Source organism: Dermacentor variabilis, chromosome 1 (assembly GCF_050947875.1).
Source record: "Dermacentor variabilis isolate Ectoservices chromosome 1, ASM5094787v1, whole genome shotgun sequence".
Classification (NCBI taxonomy): domain Eukaryota; kingdom Metazoa; phylum Arthropoda; class Arachnida; order Ixodida; family Ixodidae; genus Dermacentor; species Dermacentor variabilis.
The window spans coordinates 44,812,341-44,833,704 of NC_134568.1; the positions used below are offsets into that span (position 1 = coordinate 44,812,341).

A 21,364-nucleotide genomic window follows, 5' to 3' on the forward strand; every position below is an offset into this window, starting at 1 on the left:
CACACACACACACACACACACACACACACACACACACACACACACACACACACACACACACATATATATATATATATATATATATATATATATATATATATATATATATATATATATATATATATATATATATATATATATATATGTATGTATATACGCGCAAGCGGTGTTCTAGTTTGGTAACGATGCGCGGTGTCACAAAAGAACGCCACAGGAAACATAAGTGCTTTGACGTCCTCTGTCGCGCTTCCATCTCACTGATTTTTCGTGAATTGTGAGCCTGAATCACTTACGCTATGCATCACCGCTTGAAAAAAAAGGGCTTACTTTGATCGTTCTTCTTTTTTTTTCCTCCAGCGCATTTCTGGCCACGATCGCCTTCCTCGTGGCCTTAGGCACCGGACTGGACATCTACACAGAACAGAGAGCGGTGAAGTGTCGGCGTCGTAAGTATAAGCTTCCTCGAACGCGCTCGCTACCGCAATACGTTGCGGGTAACCATAGGATGCACGTGATTTTTCTAATAACGAAGCTACGACGACGTCTTCACACGCTAGTGTGTTTCCCTTCTCGTCATACACCGTTTTATACTTCCACCGACCCCGCTCATAGCGAGCATACGGGACACGTCGACAAAAGAAAAAAAAATACGTGTGCGCGTGTACCAGTTCGTGCTATCGCGGACAAGTTTGATGTTTGCCGTTGATTTGTGATTTCTTTGTTCCACTGTGATAAACTCACCCTTGCTCGTTGGAGTATCTAAAGATAAATAATGCAGAAAGGAAATATACGCAGGATAATTCATATACGAACAAAGGAAAACTAAATTTGTGGTGGACGTTTTCTTGTTTCGTGTTATTCTTTTTTTAAGTAGGCTGCTCATTTTCCAAAGTTGTATAAGCGTGAGTCTTATTTCTCTTTAGTGACCCATTAAATTAATTTAAAAAATGGATATGTGACGTTGGAATTTTAGTGAAGCACGCTAATATGTGCTTCACCCGAAGCACAGTCTTTCGATATTGCTTCTTTACTAAAATTTTTCTTGGTTTAGTTTAATTTGTCCGGGATAGCTTCGTGTGCGCTGCGCCCCATTCGTAATTCCACTTCACAAGTCAGGCGACACCCATAACCCATACAACTACAGACCTATTTCCTTGACATCAGTACCATGTAAAATATTTGAACACATAATTTTCTCTCATCTTGTCAACTTTTTGGAATCAAACCAGTTCTTTCATAACAGTCAACATGGGTTCCGTAAGTCCTTCTCATGCGAAACGCAGTTATTAACATTTTGTAGCGATCTCCATGCTTTCCTAGACGCTGGCTTTATAGTAGACTGTATATTTTTAGATTTTGCAAAAGCCTTCGACAGAGTTAACCACCACTTACTCCTACTAAAACTCGGCCAGCTAAATATTGATCCCCTGGTCTTCAACTGGATTCGAGAGTTTCTTTCTAACCGTACACAATATGTAAGCATTAATGATAATGATTCTCCTGAAGTTCCGGTCGGTTCAGGGGTGCCTCAAGGCTCTGTTTTGGCACCCTTACTTTTCCTAATTTATATCAATGATCTTCCTAACCAAATTGCAAGTTCCATTTGTCTATTTGCTGACGACTGTGTTATATACCGCAAGATTGAAAGCACTAACGATACTTTTACACTCCAGGATGATCTCGGTAACACTGCAGCATGGTGCAAGCTTTGGCTAATGGAACTAAACATTTCTAAATGCAAAACAATGAGAATTTCCCGTAACCAGTCAGCTTGCCCCGCCTACATACTTAATGATACTCCCCTTGACCCAGTACTTTTTTACAAATATCTCGGTGTGTATATTGCTAACAATCTTTCATGGAAAAGACACATCGAATACATCACGTCGAAAGCTAACCGCATGCTAGGCTATCTCAGACGTAACTTTTCTTTAGCTCCACCGAAACTAAAACAACAACTCTACGTCACTTATGTCCGGCCTAACCTCGAATACGCATGCTCGATATGGGACCCTGGGCATGCTACTCTAATAAATATCCTTGAAAGTGTCCAAAATCGATCGGTCCGTTTCATTCTTAACAATTATCACCGTACTTCTAGCGTTACTAACATGAAACTTAGTCTTGGCATTCCCCTTCTCTCTTCCCGAAGAAAATTATCTCGTCTTTCGCTCTTTCATAAAATCTACTATCATAACCACGAGCTCAAGTCCCGGTACATTACACCAGCCTCTTATGTCTCCGCACGTATCGATCATCGCTTCAAAGTTCATGTACCTGCGCAGCGCACAGTTACCTACTCACACTCGTTCTTGCCGAGAACATGTCTTGAGTGGAACCACCTGCCTGCGTCACTAGTCGCTATCACTGATACAGACCGTTTTCGCAGAGCACTATCAAACGAATTATAAACCTACTTCAAAACTGCGTCACTATCACGTTGTCACCTATTGCTATCGTTTTCTTTCATTGCTATTATTCCATGTTTTCGTTTTTTATATTCTTCTTACTTGATGTTTAGGTGTTTATTTTTGCCTTGTTACTTTTGTGCTTATTTACTTGTTGTTGCTGTATATTATTTGCGGTATAGCTCTTCTTCACTTCTCCTTGTATTTATTTTCTATGTACTGATATTCTAATGCCCCTCCCCTCTGTAATGCTTCTTGTAAGCCCTGAGGGTAATAATAATAAATAAATAAATAAATAAATAAATAAATTTGACGCACAATAAGGCACGTGCATCCCCAAGTTTCTCCCACGACAAACTTGCGTTAGACTTGCGCAAACAGTTTATACGCGCGTACTTACAGGAAATAAAATTAGTTGCGAGTTCGCGGTGTTTCTGCCCCGTTCCTTTCCTTTCGCCTAACGTTAAGTGCGACGCACCTTCATAATTTGCGAATATCTTTGTACCTTCCAAAATATACAAAATCTTAAGGGCGACCTGAGCCACAATACAGCCGTCAGGAAAAAAAAAGAAGAAGACACAGGAGCTGGCCCCACATAATACCTTAGCTACTTCAACCCCAACAGGAACCGTTACATTAACGTAAAAAAAAAAACGATAAAACGTCAACCGATAACCGCATGTCTAAGCTAGTTGACTAACCGCACACTTCGTAACCGATGTCCCATTGCCTTCTCGCTGTCGCACTTGCAGCCATCTTACGAACGCTCGCCTTGGGAGACTTTCGACAGTCATCTACTGCCTGCCAAAGACGTACGCGAGACGGAGCTGCAGTCATCATTCGCCTGAAGTTCATATACATTGCTGGGCTATAGTATTTCTATACGGGCGGTACATAACAAGAACTCTGCACTGGCCTGCCCTCTGAATGAAAGAAGAAAAAAATAAGCTGATCCCATGCGCATTTAGGAGTCCATGTGAAGTAGTTAACGAAATGCTATAAATTTGATCATTTCATTTCTGCGTGCATGGCGCAAAGAAAACTGGCGCGTGCGCATGGCCTTTCGCGCACCCGTGCTATCCGTTGCGACAGCTCTTATATTGCCGTACATGTACTCAGTTCATCTTATTTATTTTAAATGTGCTACCCGCTTCTTGAACAAGCGCCGGTGGTGGGTATGTGTCATAGTATAGAAACGATCATCATCATCAACCCGCTGCGATCATTTCAAAGAGCTAGTTGGAGTTGGCCCAATAGAAGACGATATAATATATATATATATATATATATATATATATATATATATATATATATATATAATATGTATGTGTGTGTGTGTGTGTGTGTGTGTGTGTGTGTGTGTGTGTGTGTGTGTGTGTGTGTGTGTGTGTGCAGGTGCAACTGTGGTCAAATGTCCCCGTATTTTTTTTTTCAGCGAAAACGCGAGGCAAAATGGCACATGTACCTGTATTCTGCCAACACCAACTATCGCTAAACAATAACACACGCTTTAATAGGTTGCTGGGCTGTACTAGTTTATTGGGACGTCTTTAAGCGCACACTGAAAATGAACTTCGTATAACGCCACACGGAATTCTATTCTTACCTGGGTGACAACGACGACGGCTGTGTGCTGTAACATGTTGGTTTTTCCCCGGCCTTCGCAGCTTCTGGAAAACAAGGACGCGAGAGCGTCATGCAGTAGTTAATGCGCGTTCTTTCAGAGGCAAGGTTATTAAGCGTTGCAGAAATTTGTGAAACCCCCAAAGCGCAACCTGAGCCGCCACGCCGGCTTGCCGTATCAAATGAAATTGTAGGTCTGAGGAAGTTTTCACTTTCGTTTTTTCTTTCTTTAAGGAATTCATACGTGTTTTCGTTTAAGGAATGGAGACCTTTCGCAGTAAATGTGAATATCTGCCACTGAAGTTGTACAGGCAATAAAATAAAAAGCGATTCTGGCCTGATAGTTACAACATGGGGCTGCTGTGCTGGGGGACCGATGTTCGATCGCTAAATCGGGCACGTAATGGAATTTCATTTTCTTTTTTTTTTACATACCGAGCAACCTAACTCGGTCCGATGGTTCATTTCGGACGCAATGCCGTCAGCAAAGCAGCCACATGCCCTACTCACGAGACCATGGACTACCTTATGACCGAAGATGAGAGCTATTAGGCAATACAGTATAGTCATAATCAGGGGGTATTTGTAGAGAAAGCTTCGCTTTAATATTGGATTGGCAATCGTCGTGCGACAGTGCGTAGCTGGCGATTTTAATGCTGTATTATACGCTTCACAGCCAATCACGCAGCACGATTTGAAAACTTAGTCTAGCGTAATAAGTTTTTTATAAACTGTTATCGTGTGGCAGTCAACGCGGTAACCTGGAAAAGAAGGCGCGAGAGATGTTCTGGCTGTTGCCAAGTCTAATTCGAAAAGAGCATTTATTTAAGCATTTAAGCATATTTGTTTATTGCCAAAAGACGTACTTAGATTTTTGGTGGTTGCTGTGAATCATCCATGATAGTTTATGGATATATATGAACCTAAGTTTGCCCCCGAGACATGCACGGCTCAACCTCCAACCCCCTAAGAATTAGAAAAAAAAGATGACATGAACGATGAAATAATAATTATTTATTTGAGGATGAAAATAAATGCCATGAGCACTGGAAATAATGTAAAATTACTTGAACAAGCTACATGACAACGGAATCAACAAAAAAGATACGAAACAGAAATGAGCCTGGGTAGGCCTGTAGATCCCATAGAGAAAGCAGAAATTATAATTGTTTAAAGGAGAAGGAGAAAGGAGTTTAATTACCAACAAGCCCAACAGAAAAAAAGTTTGAGCAGCATGGTGCTGAAATCACCCGATGCACAAATTACTCTGGAACTTCACAAGAAACTATGTAAAACAATGCTATGTTGAGGCGCCTCAGGACTGTTCTGTGAACAACGTCCTTTCTTTCTTTTTTTTTTCTTGGTTTGATGAACGGTACCTACTCTAGCGGGTAACAAACGATGGTTGGCAACCTTCCGAACTGTCTGATTGGATAAACGTGGTCACACATCGCATGTACGCTTCTCCAAATGCAGCGTAAGCTAGTATGTGTCATACCGTCAGAAGCAATATTCTGGATTCCTGAAATTCGGCGAGAGATATATCACCGCGTTTTTTCATTGCGTGGTGCCGATAGCATCTAGTGGGGACCAACATGAATGCGCATCGCTCCTAATAGAAGTCGCCCGCAAGCTCCGCGCAGTGAGACAACACGACGATGGAGCTCTGCCCAGGTTTTGTATAGGTATAGCCCCCAGGACGACATCACATTTATCTTGTCGTGAGCTCAGCAAGATCGCACATCACGTGAATGGTATCAGATTACGTGTGTATGCTGTATACAAAGTTTACGAGTCATATCTCGAAGATTGATTCTGTAGATGTGATGCTGCAATGGTTTCCTTTGCTTCGTGTGTCATAGGAACGAAGAAGACACACACTTTACAAGTCGATAGAAGGAGTACGTCGTTTCCGCTGCAACAGAGTATTTACTCTGGGTATGTTGCATTGCAAAAATTGTACCGTGAGAAAGGCGCGTAATAATGTTGCCGAAAGAAATCTCCCTTGGTTGTGTGAAGGCACAATCGCTAAGCTTAAGAATTTGTAATATCACCGGTGTCACTATTACTGTGGCGGCTGCTACCAGATACTGCATTAAATGGAGGGTCTTTGCATATGACCAAAACACTTCTTTCGCCGCCCCAACACACATCGCAAAATGAATTCGCGTTCAGGTTCGGGGTGCCGCCAAGTTGCACTCAAGAGCCGACGCTTGCATGTGGTACGCGGCTCGTGCGCTCTTGGCTAACCGCAGCCTGCTTTCAATGTTCTCGTGACAGACGCCCTGGTCCGAGTGGCGACCTGTTTCTCGCTGCTGTCGAACACTCGCTCCATGCTGAGCGTCAACAAGGACAAGAACTCGGACGCCTACAGGTTCCAGTTTCTGCACGGAATCCGCTTTCTCAGCATCGTCTGGATCGTCATCGGCCACTGCTACGGAACGCCGTCCGACGTCTGGTGTGAGTAAAAGACAGAGCACGCTTGTGACGCACGCAGCAGCCGTTTCGGTGTCATTGCGGGAGGCCTGGAGCAATGCGAACCTCGTTTTGCCCGGTATATCAGCTTCAAAAGTGCCACAATTTAGGAAGAAAAGGATGAAATTGGGTATTGAGGCTACTCCTTTAGGGGAAAAACTGATAAGCCACAACGATTCCTCCCCTTAGGGGGTAATTGCAAAGGGATGAACTGTTACTCCCCATGCGGTTACTGCTTCGAAGATTAACAGTTGCCTTTTTCCGATGCTTCTCAAGGGAGTAACGGTCATTCTTTCCGATGTTCCGCAAAGGTGGAACTAATGAAATTAGGCATTTATACCCTGATAAAAAATTACTGAGCTGAAGAAAAAGAAGTAAGAAAAGGTGCCCGAAAGTAGCATTCGAGCTCACGTCCTCGCGCGCTCAGAAGTCAGGCACTCTAACCACTACACCACGGGAGGTAGGCTGACAGGACAGGATATTGAGCCAAGGTTAAGCATCGAAACGTAGGTGCGGCAGTATAAAAGCGACTCGGCATTTTGTGTTGAGTGTACTTGCAACCATAAGCGACTGCTGAAAGAAATCTGCCCGAGAATTATTAGTGTGATTTAAATTGAAGCACTACGCGAAGTATACGTGTAGTTATCTGAAACGGGGCACCCAAGACGACACAGTAGGCCAACTTCTCTGTGGCTTAGCGAGTCTCGTTTCAGCTACACATCGATTCAGTTGAGTTCGTAATCTCCATGGAACAGAAGGAACTTAGGTACTACTCACCGAGAACATCTGCTAGTCTATCGACGACTTGAGCGTTTAATGTGTATCGCTCCCTTATGGTATGCGCACGAAGGGCATGGCTCTTCACATTCCAGTTTTTAAATTTCAAGCAATTTTCTCACAAAGAGGCAAAGGGCTGCTTTGCATGTAGTTCAATAGACAGCGCACGGACTTCAAGCTATTCACGATTTATAGGCAATACCGTTTTCGCCGCATCACTCAACTACACGGAAGAAAACAGGGCAGTGCGTGAGGAGTAACTGTTGTCGTCCGTCCTCCCGTTGCTCTCATTCAGACCAGGGACTAAACACTTACTCTCCGAAATTTGCACACGTTACGCACATTTATGCAGCTCCTTGAGGGACGAAAGCGCCCTTTTTAGGACCAACTGCCCAGTTACTCCCGTTTTCCGCGGGATTTTTCTTAGAGTGCTGTTGCCTACCGCTGCGAGGAGAGGCATTGCAAGACAAAAAAGGTGAATAACTGGAACACGTGCTTCGCCTTGTTTCAGGATCCTGTACTCTCCCTCATTTAGCCCAAATGAGATGAACCGAAGTGACTCGTATGCAATTTTCATGGCGGAGAACGCACAGAATGATTGCCGATAGCGCGCATATCGCATAGCGTATATTTGCAATTTCCTGGTTGACGCGCGCTTTTCATTTTATATTATTTGTTGTTCACTACCGCATCCGTCAACAGAGCAATGTCGTAGTTGTGGGATGTTGACTTTCACATTTTCAGCTACACCATATACTTTATATACTGAGTGCTTCTGCGAAGACTAAGTAATGTTTAAAAACCATGTGTGGCAGATAGCACAATTCTAATCCTTGTGCTGTACTGCTCAAATAGGCGGACATTGTTGACACGAGTGACCGAATGGCACAATCAATTACTTCACAAAAATTTACTACTGAAGTTTTTAACAAATTGCCTTACGGCATTGAATGTAGCTTGCCAATTGTAGCCAACGGGGTCGCAAGACGGATTCAATTGGAACCAATTCTCAGGGTGACACCAGTTTCGAGATATGAATTCCCGAGCTTTTCAAATAAATACACTGGCTGTGCCGACACCTTCGTGCTTTAATGCATAAAACGGTGTTTTGTTAAAAATGCAAGTAGAACGACCACACGTTTTTCCTGCAAGTTTGATGGCGCACATCTCAATAGCACTGACATCAACACAAATCTTTTCAGGTAAATGTTTCTTGCGGTCCCACCGGCTACAATTTTTAAATTGGAATATGCGCCGTAAGGTAACCAGTTGAAAGCTTTATCAGTGAATTTTCGCTATGTATTGATAGTGCATTTCGATTTCTCGCGTGAGTAATGCCTGCCTTTTCGATTAGACCAGCTCAAGGGCTAAAATTGTGCTATCTGCCATGACCGTTTTTTTTAAATTACTTCAACTCTTCGCAGAAACACCTGGTATACTACATACTATGCAAGTCGCATATGATTGCATGATTCTCCATGACTGCCTTATGCGGACTGACTTTCCCGTTGGTTTCCATTGTGTGATTGTTCAAATATGTTCTCTTCAGTAAAACACGTTGTGGGGCTAGTTGGTGCATAGCTTTCAATAGAATAAGCGCCAAAATTGACGGCACACAAGATTGATTGCACACATAGAAGCGCCTTGTCCTGTCTGTATTTCTTCTTGTGTGCCGTCAATTTTGGCGCTTATTCTATTGAAAAATGTTCTCTTCGCCAAAGCAAGTTAATTCTTTTTTGTTGGGGACTTCGGGGTGCGCTTGTCTATGCATGCACGTGTTTTGATTACTCATTTTCTTCTAGTTTTGTTCCAAACTAAAAAGAAATGGGCATTTTGCCATGGAATTTAATGACAAGAGAGTTGAGTTTTTACAGTTGTATTTTATCAGCAAGGAAGTTTTTGTTGTTCTAGTGCTCACTCGGAACACTGAAAGCACGAATGTCGCTAAATTTCAGTATTTTGCTAGGTGCACTTATTCCTCGGTTCCCGTAACCTGCTCAGGCATGGAGGCTCCTGTAAGACAACTTTGCCAACATAATACGAAAGCTATGCATACTGGACGTCAATGTAAATGCGCCCACAAAAAGCAAGCTGAAACTTGAGCATGACGGGCTCAATGTTTTTGCCTCTGTAGTGTAGGAGACGAACGCAAAACAAAACCGGTGAATCAATAATAATAGAAACTTTATTGCAATGGAAAATATTTGAAGGAGGGGTGGTCGGAGCCTCTCAGTCCAGGGCCCCACTGGCCTCTGCCGCCTGCCTGACCTGGCTAATTAAGGACTTTTGTGCTTTCAAGTTTCACACAAACCCAACTGGCAAGTCGGCTGTTGTTATTCTTCCAGCGTGCGCCTCGTATTTCGCAAACAGCGAACGGCAGCCCCTTAGATGCCACTCTAGAACATTGTTTAATAAATATTGCTTTTCTATGCGATATGTTCTCGTTGGATGCTTGTTGCCTGGAGGTAGAACGAACGTCGCTGAAATGGTACCAAGTTCAGCCACATAGGCGGCCCTCATCGATCTATTCCCAACAGGATAAAAAAGAAAAAAGAAATGGCACCTCACTTACGATCGAGGCAGTCTAGATGTGATGCGGTCGAATTGCAACTAGTGCGAAGTGCTCAATGCAAATAGCAGCCAACTTGGCACCTTCGAGAACGTTGTCATGAAAGAACTGGCTCAGACGGAAAGGCGCTCCTACGCAACTGTGGACGGACGCTGGTTTAATGATAGTGCACAAACGCAGTCATTCACTCGCAATAAAAAGCAATCAGAAAAAGGATGGCCGACACGTTTGCCCATAGGCTCGTCGCCCTTTGAGATATGCAATCTTGTGCTCAGCCGCGGCGGAAAAGAAACCCATGCAAATATGAGGCTTCGAAGAGACTACCGAATATACATGACGAAATGCTACAAGCCCCACACCAAATAGACGGTCAATTATGTTAACTTCTTAATTATACTAGTGACCATGGAGGAGGGCTTAGATTAGGTTTAATCACCTAGGGTGTTTTCGAAACTCGTGACCACGGCGTTTCCGCCTTAAGCACATGTCGAACTGCTGCCACCGCCCTCCATTGCTGTAAGTAATAGAACCGGCAACTTCTCGTCCAGTGGTCTAAGGTTGCCTCTTACATTCAGTGTTCCACTCGAATACATGTAACTTAAACGTGCTCGTTGAATCCGAAGTCCATTTGTGAGCCCCAGCATTGAAGCAAGATTGAGGAGGCATAAAAGTGGCGGCGCATAAAAAGATCCGTGACCTGCAGGAGCAGGCAACAGCTTGTTGATTTCTCTTGACTAGTGGAGAGCCTAGTGGGGAAAATTTTTTCCGTGCAACCAGAAAAGTACTCCGAACGTTTTTTTCCTCGGCAAAAGTACACCTAAAAATGAATATTTTTTCAGACTTATATGGAAGCATTGGCGTGCTCCTTACATTTGGCCATTACTGCGATGGGAAAGAAGGCACAAGAGGCACGCAACGTGAAAAATACGTTATGGTGGTTTATATTCTCTGCGACATAAGTATTTGAGTTACCTTTTTTTATCCGTGCTGCCTGCTTGAAGAAGGCTTAGCAAATCTTCACTTTGACTAGAAGTGAAAATAAATGGTGGAAGTTTTTATCACGCACTCACATTTGTCACTCATACAAAGTACGTACTGAAAAGAAATATCTACATTCATGAAAATAGTGACAGTCTCATTCCATAAGCATTCGGACACTAATCGAATATTCGACGAAGGGGTTAAGCGAAGAGTCACGCTCTCGCGCTTTAATTATGAAGGAGTAGTCCAAGGGTCAGTACGTTCCTTAGCATTTTACATGTTAGACATTGTGCACGAATCTGGTTCGGGACATATACAAAAAACTAAGCTTCCCTGAGAAAAGGATGAACTCATGAGGTTCTCTTGGTTTGAAATTGGCTCGCAATACCTTTCTCAGTGGTACATACTCTTCGTAGTCGCACAATACTGCCGGTTCCTACAGCTCTTTAAAAATATACCACGAACTATACATTACATTTGCACTTGATACTGTGAATTAATTGGACTTCAGCCTCCATGAGAGCAAATAAACTCACTAACACCAAGGAGATAGATAATAACACGGTCTCAGCTGATATATCAATGGGACTCGCTCTTTCGATACGAGAACATTAGTAACAGCCACATGAAATTGATCACATTTAAAAAGAACGCAGTGCACAAAAGTTTACAAAACAGAAGGATTACCAACACACCAAGATTATGAAACAAAGACAACCTACACAGATGCCCCGAACACGAGAGTCCACGTTGACCGCACAGTTGCTTTCGATTATTGAAGTGATTTAACCTGTGTAAAGCGTTATCACGGCTGAGGAGAGCGCATCGTTCTGGTGGTGGGCAGAAATAGCTGTAGGAAGAGCAGAAAAAGAAAAAAAAATGACGCAGATTCATCCAGCGCTTTAAACGCCATAATATCTAGAAATGCTAAATAAAATGCGTCAACCACGAGGTTGTTAAACCCGCTCAATACCCGCCGGGGTGGCGTAGTGGCTATGGCGTAGCGCTACTAAGTCCGACGATGCCGGCTTGAAACCCGTCCGTGGCGGCCGCATTTGGATGGGGTGGAAATGTAAAAATGCCCGTTTATCCTCCATTATGTGCACGTTAAGGAACCCCAGATGATCAAAATTAACCCGAAGTCTCCCACTACGGCGTGCCTCGTAATCCAATCATGGTTTTGGCATATAGAACCCCACATTTTTTTAATTAATTATTTTAAACAAACCCAACAGCTGACATTGTGGTAGCCTTTCGCTAGATAGTTAGCCATGTAGGAATAAAAATAAAGAAAACGTTCATGCACTGGCCAAGAGTTGTAGACGGACAGAGCAACAAATCAGGACACCCCCATATGCCAACATGACAACGTAGTATATCACGCGCATTCACCGAAAATGGCAAGGCGAATGCTACATGGATGGGCATACCGAAGTACTCATCGAGACAGTATTAGGCATCTGAAAATGTTGTCTTTACGAGAACAGTGTTAAGTTACGTTACTCAAGCTGAAATTTGGACCTCGTCTGTAGCACACGGGCAAGTCTTATAAAAGGAATAGCGCTATCTCATCTGTGTGAATACTGCTTCTGGTACTTTCATAATTCCTGACAATATCATTCACAAACAAGAGAAAGGAGAGGACAACAGTTCAAAGATATTTACTGACATGGAATGTCATGGAATGTTGCTAATGAAAAAAAAGTTCATCTACTCTGACGGAGTCTTCCGCATGGCGAACGAAAAACAGCTTTCCAATTCTACAATTACCTCTTGCTCTGGCACCTGAGTTGACCTTAGCTGTCGTTTTTCAAACTAAACTTTCAACGCACACTGACACAAAACGCAGCACCTTACGACTGTCGCGGGAGTTCACATTATGTTTTGTGGCAGCGCAGCGGTTGCCCGAACCGGCGGGTTGTGTACTAAGAAACTAACGGCCCATACACGTTATTGGTACCATAGCATGTCTGCGTCCGTGGTCGCGGGGACATGAGATGGCATTCCGTCCGTTCCACTAAGTTTTGAAGCGGGCTACGCTTCACTTCAAAATAATGTATGTTTAAGGAAAAATATAGTCAACTCGATGGGTTCCTGGCCCGCTTCCGAAAACACAAGCCTAGATATAAGCCAGCGCAGCGCACCGTTAACATGCCTCGCTGGCTCAGTGCCTATGGGGTTCTGCTGATGAGAACGAGTTTAAGGGTTCAAATCCCGGTTGACGCTGAATCATCCGGATAATAGAATAATGCAAAAGAACAGGGTTCTATGGGTGCAGACACGTTAAGATTGGCCCGAAGTCTTCCACTACGGCGTCTCTAAAATCTCCCGTGCCGTTTTGGGTTGCTAAACTCAATAAACCAGTCACAGCGCACTGCTGCCGTCGCCCTCCCTCGCTCCCTTCAATCGCAGCATGGAAAAGGTCAACTGAGAGGCTCGTTCTCGTGTACTGAGTAACCTTGCTTTCGTGGGCGCAGTGTGAATCTGGTAGTAGTTGTACTTTATCCTATCCCGAATTTTATTTCAGCTCGCCTAATAAACAACGTCGCTCTCGGCGATCGCTGGGACATCACAATCATATCAGCCGGATTCATCAGTGTCGACACGTTCTTCTTCCTAAGGTGAGCGTGCCCACCCAAGCTACTCTTGTATGCAAATGAACAAGATTTATTTTTCCTGACCAGCACCTCAGGGTTACACGTGGTGATAATAGTGTGGACTGTTTCACTTACTCCTTATTAAGAGACCAATTTTGTACATTTAGTTTGTATCACTATATTATCCGTGCGTAAAAAGCATAAAATTTAATTCGTGGGGAACGTTAAACACCGCGTGAAGAACGTTTAGGTAAATATTGACTCTCATAGAGGGAAATAACTTGTCTTTATTGCTTCTTTTTTATTACAGTGCCTTTCTCCTCACGTGCGTTGTTTCGAAGCAAAAGCGTGGTGGAGTTGTCATCTTCGTCATGGCTGTGGTTAGGAGGCTCATTAGGTGAGTTCGTATAAGAAAAATAAGATAAATATAAGAGAAGTTCGGCTCCACGCTCCCTCCGCGTGCCTTTGGCAGTGGTTAGTTCGGGAAGTGTAATATAGATAGCGCCACAGGCTCAGCCACCATCTCGTGCTATCCGAGTGGTTGAAGACTGACTGAACCAGCAAAGCGAACATACATTTGAAGCGATGAAGCTCCAAGGATATGTGGTCGAGCACAGTGCGAATACTGCGCGTTTCCAGTAAATAACGATCCAAATTTTAAAGAATGTTATTCATAGGAACCACACTGTTCGCAGTCGTCTTGAGTTACTGAGTTACTCAAGATATTTATTCTAGTACGGTTAGTTAGCCAATTTGCTATGTTCATTTTAGAAAAGATATTCATTAAGGCATAAGTTGTACTTGGAAAATTTGCAGTGTTCTATAAAACATTCAATCCGGCTGTTATCATGAAGCTATCTTCTATGTATGACATATTTTCTGGACTCGTTCTTCTTTTATAGATCGACTTGATATAATTGCGTAATTGGATTTTTCTTATAACTAAGTACAGTACAAAAGCATTCACTGAGAAGAGACGATTACAAACAATCTGCCGTTGGTCGCATTGGCGTTTGATGCACCACTTTCTATAAAATATTGTCTCAAGCCACGTTAAACAGCATTGTGGCTAGGTACAGAAAAAATAAGTCTATAATGGCAGCATGCAGTCAAAAGAAAGAAGACATTATTACTCAAGTGCACATGCCTGCTCGAACTTGCGTATAGTGGCAGTGCCCAAATGAACAAACCGCTATCCACAGACTATTGCTCAATGCTGGTTTAGTGGTATTGGCAAGGTTGCTCTCCTGAGCGGCTTACGCCTAGCGTTTAGTCGTCTGCACCAGCCAGACAGAGACTGTCGCGCGAACCATTGCCAACTCCATGCGCGCAATCATCTCGCGGAGTGTCCTTAACTTGTCCTTAGATAGCGTCGCACGTGGGCATTCCCGGCAATGAAGAGGCGGACCGACTGGCATCTCGGACAAAGTATTGTGGCATTCGTCCACAGGTTTCCTGCCAACTAGATGGTTACTGTCTGCTTACCTCCGCCACCTTCTTGGATAGCACCCTAATGAGCGAGTTTCAGTAGCCGGATCATTTCCTCCACGTGTTGGTGGGCATGATTTACCTCCGAGCCTTAGAGCCATGTTACTGAAGCTTTCTGTAGTTGTGTGTGTCATAGTGGCTGAGCGCTTACACCGACAACGGCGGAAGCTGAGTGCATCATTTGCTTCCTGCAGCGCAATGGAAACAGTAGTTTAATGAAGAACGGTCTCCCCTGCACTGCGAAGCGGGCTGCACTTTGCAGGGACTATAGCATTCACTTGGCTGGCCATGTGCGACAATGCATCACATTTTATTTCCCGCGGTTCGTGCGTCGAAGCCTCATCAAGCACACAGAGATCTGCCGTTTTTGAAGGCGAAAAATGAAAACTGCCTATTATAGCCTGACATTTTGTTCTAACTTTGTTCTAATTTGTGGACCATTTCCAGGGCGTTAAGTGCCACCAGATAAGTGTGTGACACACGTGCACGTGTTATTCTTGTGTTGTTCTCTACACCCTCCCGCCCTTTTTTTTTATTCTTCCTCTTGCACTCACCATGGCCCTCCCTGTTACTCTCTCCTGTTCTTCACTCACTATTCTTTTTCTATGTCTGCAGAGCTGACAGGCGTTGTGCCCCCCTCCCTCCCACTTGGTGGCAGTAGGCAACTAGATCTATGTTTCCCCTCTCTGTGATTGTTTTATGTATGCAAACGTAAGAATAACAATAGTCATTGTGACGCATGGTTGCGGCGCTAAGGAATACGAATACAACCCAAAAATGCACATTACGGAGGCTGGACATCAGTTGGTTTGCTGCACATATGATTACATATGCAAAAGGCTCAGTTGGCCTGAAATTCGAGAACGCATGACGTAACCCTTATTCGCCCATCACAGAACCAGCGCCCATCCTGTGCACTTCGTTTGTTAAGGCTCGTTGGCGGCCTAGTTGGTTCTGATTCACAGTGAACGAATCACAGCGCGAAATGACGAGGACGAGAAGGCGGCACACATATGCGCTCTGTGCATCTGCTGCTGTTTCGTATTCCTCAGCCATGTAAACATGTTCGCGCATAGCCGAAATGCACCCGACCAGAGTCCGCCCCACGCCTTTCTTGTTGTTTTCTTGTTCCTTAGAGCTGTCAGCATGGTTGCGCATAACCGAAATGATCCGGACTAATGTCCACCCTGTGCATTTCATGTTTTTTTTATTCCTGAGCGATGCAAGCATGTTTGCACATAAGCGAGATGCACAGTAGCTTAACCGATGCCTGTGCATTTGATGTTGTTTTCGTATTCTTTAACTACGTAAACTTGTTTGGAAATAGCCTCAATGCACAGGACCAGAGCTAATGTTTCTTAATGCCTTTCTCTTCGCACGCAGGACACTGGTGCCGCTGTTTTTTATGTTAATGTGTATGTACCTGCTGCCGCTTATTGCGTCTGGGCCTGAGGCCCCGCAGTTCTTCGAGAAGCTGGATGATGAGGTCTACAGAAACTGGTGGTCGCTCTTGGCACAGGTTCGAAATTACTTCTACCACGATGACGATTTGGTAAGAACACTACGTTGCGACTTTACTTTTCCTTTTCTATTCAGCACAACAGGACGAAATAGAACAAAGAAAGCAAAAAAAAATGCATATCGCAATTGACCTTGGCACAATATATTTTAATCCGACAGAGCACAACAAAACACGGCGAATTCCCATTTTCTATACAGAAAATTGTTCTTTACAACTGGAACAACGTGCCCCAAAAAACGGTCATTAGCTCTGAGGGCTTTACGGGATTTACACTGATTTGCTAAAGTCTTCGTGAATATTAGTATGTGCATTTTTAATCTTTTATATGTACCCGCGACCTCTTTATGATTGTGTTTTCTTGCACGCTAATAATCTTGTCTCTTTCTTTCTTTATTTCCTTTGGGATCCATGCATGTTGTTTGTTAGTGTTTTCTTATTTCCGTTGTGGATTTTTACTGTGTCTTCTAATTTATTTACCATCCTTTTTTTAACTTTCTTATCCATGATTTTGGAATAGCTGGCTTTTTATGAGGCCAACCTTTTCATATTACACAGTTATTAAAGAAAGAGAAACTTGGAAATAAATGTTCTAAATAATACTGGAGCGAAAACATAATATGGAAGCGTAGGAGCACGCAGCATACATGTCGCGCAGTAACTGACGAATAACGAACCGCTCTGCCCGACATCACACAGATAGTGCATGGGCTTGCGTTACGCTGGTTCCCCTGCACTGTCGTGCCAGCGCCAAATGACTTGTATAGCCCGCGAGACTCCCTTACCGGGATGCGCAATCGGATTTCTTGAATTTTAACATTATTCAAGTGGTTTTTAGGCTTCACTTGTTAGCACTATAATCGCATATTGTTTGTGTCTGCGCGTGCTCTGTCACAGAACAGCCCCGAACGTACAGCATTTTTCTCTCATACTCAGCGTGCGTAACTGTCCTTGATGTGTTCTGCTCTTAATTTATTCCGCTAAGAGATTTATAGTATCTTATAATAAATATGCATTGGTTGTAATAAGATAGTGTAAAGGGACTGAAAATACTTGGTGGTACTTCCCCAAGTGGGAACTTAGGGAAGTTACCATGCAGTATGCACGGATCCCAAAGCATGCACTAGTGCTCGTAGTTTTCAGTGATATGCGAATTCCCAGTAATAGTCACTATTAATATTACTTATTTTTTGCTAGTTTCGTTTTGTCTTCGCACGTACGGTGGAAAATTCACTACCACTTCCAGTGCAGCAAACGCTATACTATGCCTAGCAGGGTCACTGAATCACTGGTAGCAAGACTTTTTATGTACTTTTGCGAATTCATAGGAAAGCGTTTTAATGTTTCCCTTGCAAGCTACCCGGTAAGTATCTAAATCACTTTAAAGTAGCACGACAAAAGACATTCGACCGCAGTAAGCGAAACGAAGGTTGAACCGCACAAGAGCGCGCGCAGTGGAATTAAACGATTCATTGTTTCTCAGGCATATTCCTATTTAATATTCTGTTAGCGAAATTAAAAGGCATAGGATAAAGAAAAAACGTATCTATAAGAGTTGAATGCAACTTTCGGTCCGCAGCACTTTTTCGCAACAAAAGGTTACCATTCATCCCTACAGTGGAAACTCGATTTAACGAAGTGATGAGCACACTCGAATTATTTCGTTTAATCGGGAAGTTCGTAAAGGAATGTTTTGGTCCTTCAAAATCTGAAATTCTGACGCAGCAACACGCAAAGTCTACCGCGGTATTGTATTTACCGCTAATCCAGTCATCTGTTGCATACACCATGAAATAACTTAAGCAACTACCGCCGCCCCTGCCGAGGCGGCTTTGAGTCGGCTGTTCTGTGCATGGACGCGGGCTGCCGCCTCGTCAAAATAAAGCTAGGGATGTGACCATGGCGCCTAGATGTTTCAACGCGATAGCTTTAGAGCGCACGCTCGAAGAAGAGACCACCTGTGTCGAAATTAGAAATAAATCACCGCTTTTTCACTCGTTTATTTCAGAAAAAACTTCGTTAAATCAAGTTCAGCCAAGTTTGTTTCGTTAATTCGGGTTCATGATAACATTGAACCCTATCGGCACCTGCCGGGGAATGTACATTTCTTTGTTAGATGGGGAACTTCGTAAAATCGTGTTCCGTTAGATCGAGTTTTAAGTGTATACACAAATGCACTTTCCACATATCGCTTAACACGTTCCTGCTCCTTTTAGTATTTATTTACATATATGTGCAGGCGGCGTGGTCACTACGCGAAATGCCGGCTATTTTCCTTTGATGTAATATTCGGTTTCTTCCTTTTCAGCCACTGCTTCCTCACCTGTGGTACCTGTCAGTGGACTTTCAATTTTTCCTTGTGACTCTGCTAGTACTTCTGATATGCAAAACGTAAGTGGTTCGCTGGTCGGATTCACATTATAATTTTAAAAGATAGGCTAATTCATTATAGTTTTAGCGTGTCCGTATACGTGTTAGCCTTCATGGAATACCGAGTTACCGGAGGCGTGAGCGGTAGCGCGGTGGGAGAACATATAAGGTGCCTGAACGAGGCTTCCGAGCCGACAATTTTTTCGGCCGTGATTTACGTCTCTCTCGGCAGATGGCGCGCATCATTGGGGGCTGTAGGAAGCTTACCAGCAAGTATGCGGCCTGTGTGGTTAGCAACACGGCAATGAAGAACGTGAAGCGGAAAGTCTGACATAATCTCATGGGTGGCGGCAATGAAAAAAAAAAAATGAACCTGCCGTGAGTAACTACTTAAGATGAAAAAAAGAAACCAGGAAAGGAACAATTTACGATACCTCGAAAGGAAGCTCATTACTTTTCGCAGCGTGATAAGGATGGCTTAGAACACGCACCTATAAAGCGAGATATAAGAAGCAAGAAGAAGGATGTGTTTGCTGCGGTAAAGCTAGCGAAACGCTGGAGCACGTTTTATTGAAATGTGAAGACATCTGCCCAGCGGTTGATTTAGGCACCACTGGCCTTCTTGAAGCCGTTGGGTTCAGCGGAAGCAGGGGGAAAGTAAACATGTCCGCAATAGAGGTTAATAAGAGGCGATTGGAGGATGGGTGGAAGGAGAGTACGGAAACGACAAAAAACGGAGGCGTACAAAAACAAAATTTACAATAGGGGTTCAGAAAATTTGGTTATAAGAATTCATCCTGCGTTTTTTTTTTCTTTTTTCGTTTTGTTAACATTGGTGGCAATATAATACGAGCCTGGTGGCGCAACCGACCGCCCCGTTCAACAGGGGACGCTCATAGCATCCATCAATCAACCACAGCAGCTGGCGCGGCAAGCGGGGCTCTACAAGCATGTGGCTCCTCCTTAGTAGAATCGCTATAGAATTGTCCCATATATGCCTGTGCGCCAGTCTAAACGCGCCTCTGCTACTCACCCTACTGCTCCCCCGGAAAAATCAGTGATGTTTTTTTTTGAAGGTAGAAGCAAGGTTTAATCCGGCCTGACTGCTTCAGCACCAGCGCCGCAGGCGCGAGAAAGTCTGTCCGACGCACCTTCAGACACAGGGATCACCAAATGGGGCGTCAGGGCCCACTGCCTCACCGTGCGGGCAGCCAGCGTCGGAGCGTAAACAAATTCGGCATGCCTAGGGGACAAATGCATACAACACGCGCTAAGAAACATCTTCCGTACTGCTAAATACCGCCAGATTTTCTCTCTCGCGCTCGCTCTTACTCGCGCCTGCGCACAAACGGCTGGCCATCCCTCAAATCATGGAGGAAGGAAAATGCTCAAAGGGACGTCTCGAGGGCGGCAGTAGCAAATCTGGTAGCGATATCTTGTGAGACTTTGTTAAACAACAACGCGACGGAAGCATTTTCGTGTTACGCGAGTGTTTTCATCAAAGGAAAATAAGAACCGGGCTACATTTCAACGATTTTGTTGCTGCCGACAAGTTACAGCATTTTTTCAGGTATAATATAGTTGATCCCTATAACAAAGTTCCTTTATTAACTTTACCCCATAAGGGGGTATCGGGCTACTCCAGTCAGCTATTTACTAAAACCCCTCCATCCACGCGCCACCGCTGCGTTTGCTGAGTAGCGCGAGACATTGAAGTACGCCACTGCTGCCTCATTCGGTGCTCGTACCGGTTCCACTTCCGCAGTTTCCCCTTCCCGGCTTTGAGTTTCTGGTTGTTCCGCTTCCGGGAGTTCCAGTTGCAAAATTTTTGCTTGTTACATGCTCGTACTTCTATGAGGCATGTGACGTAGCGTCCGCCTAAAACCACTGAAGCTGGGACTACGTAAGTTAACGGAGGTTCTTAAAGGAGGGAGGTGAAAGGTGGGATAAAGTGCAGCGCAGTAACTGTCTCTCAGTAGAGGACACCTCAACCGCGCTGCACAGGGGGAGGGGGGGGAATGAAAGTTGCGTTTGACGCCGGAATCCGAGGGGATGAGCGAGGGAGGAGCGCGAAGGGGCAGGGTCGGTTGGTGGTACTTAACCTGGTCTGCGAAAACATCTGTTGAAGAGCTTTGCTGTTGACGCCTACGTCGCCGGTAACCGGGTATTCTGCGCGCTTCAGTACGTTTGCGAAAAAGCAAGATCTCTTTATTTTAATCCTTCGCAGCGGCAACAGCTCTTGTGAGCGTGCTGCTAAGCTAAGCGAGGTGCGAATCGAGCGTGGTGGTTGATGTAGCATTTGCTTTTCTTGTTTTTTTTTTGCTAATAGAAGAAGAAGAAGAAAAGAAATTGATAAGTGCAAGAGAGTTTTTGTGTTAATATAAGTGTATGACGCCTTGGTGTTTGTGCGACGACATGACGCCTATGTACCGAAAGCAGGACGGAAATCTGTTTCACAGCCTTCGCTGTGAAAATGAATCGGATTTGTCTGTTTACAGACGAAGTTCAATAATTAAAAGCGCATGCTCAGTTCAATACTTTTTCGTCGCTGATGTAT

The 21,364-nt window shown here is 44.0% G+C and overlaps 1 protein-coding gene across 1 annotated transcript in view; it reads left to right on the forward strand.

The window, feature by feature from the left end:
- Nucleotides 1-21,364, forward strand: part of LOC142576801 (nose resistant to fluoxetine protein 6-like) — a 57,467-nt gene that overhangs the window by 16,621 nt on the left and 19,482 nt on the right. The window contains exons 5-10 of the mRNA XM_075687050.1: nt 358-446; nt 6,312-6,491; nt 13,361-13,454; nt 13,741-13,827; nt 16,302-16,470; nt 18,746-18,828. Coding sequence (XP_075543165.1) covers nt 358-446; nt 6,312-6,491; nt 13,361-13,454; nt 13,741-13,827; nt 16,302-16,470; nt 18,746-18,828 — 702 coding nt within the window. The remainder of the gene's footprint in view (nt 1-357; nt 447-6,311; nt 6,492-13,360; nt 13,455-13,740; nt 13,828-16,301; nt 16,471-18,745; nt 18,829-21,364) is intronic.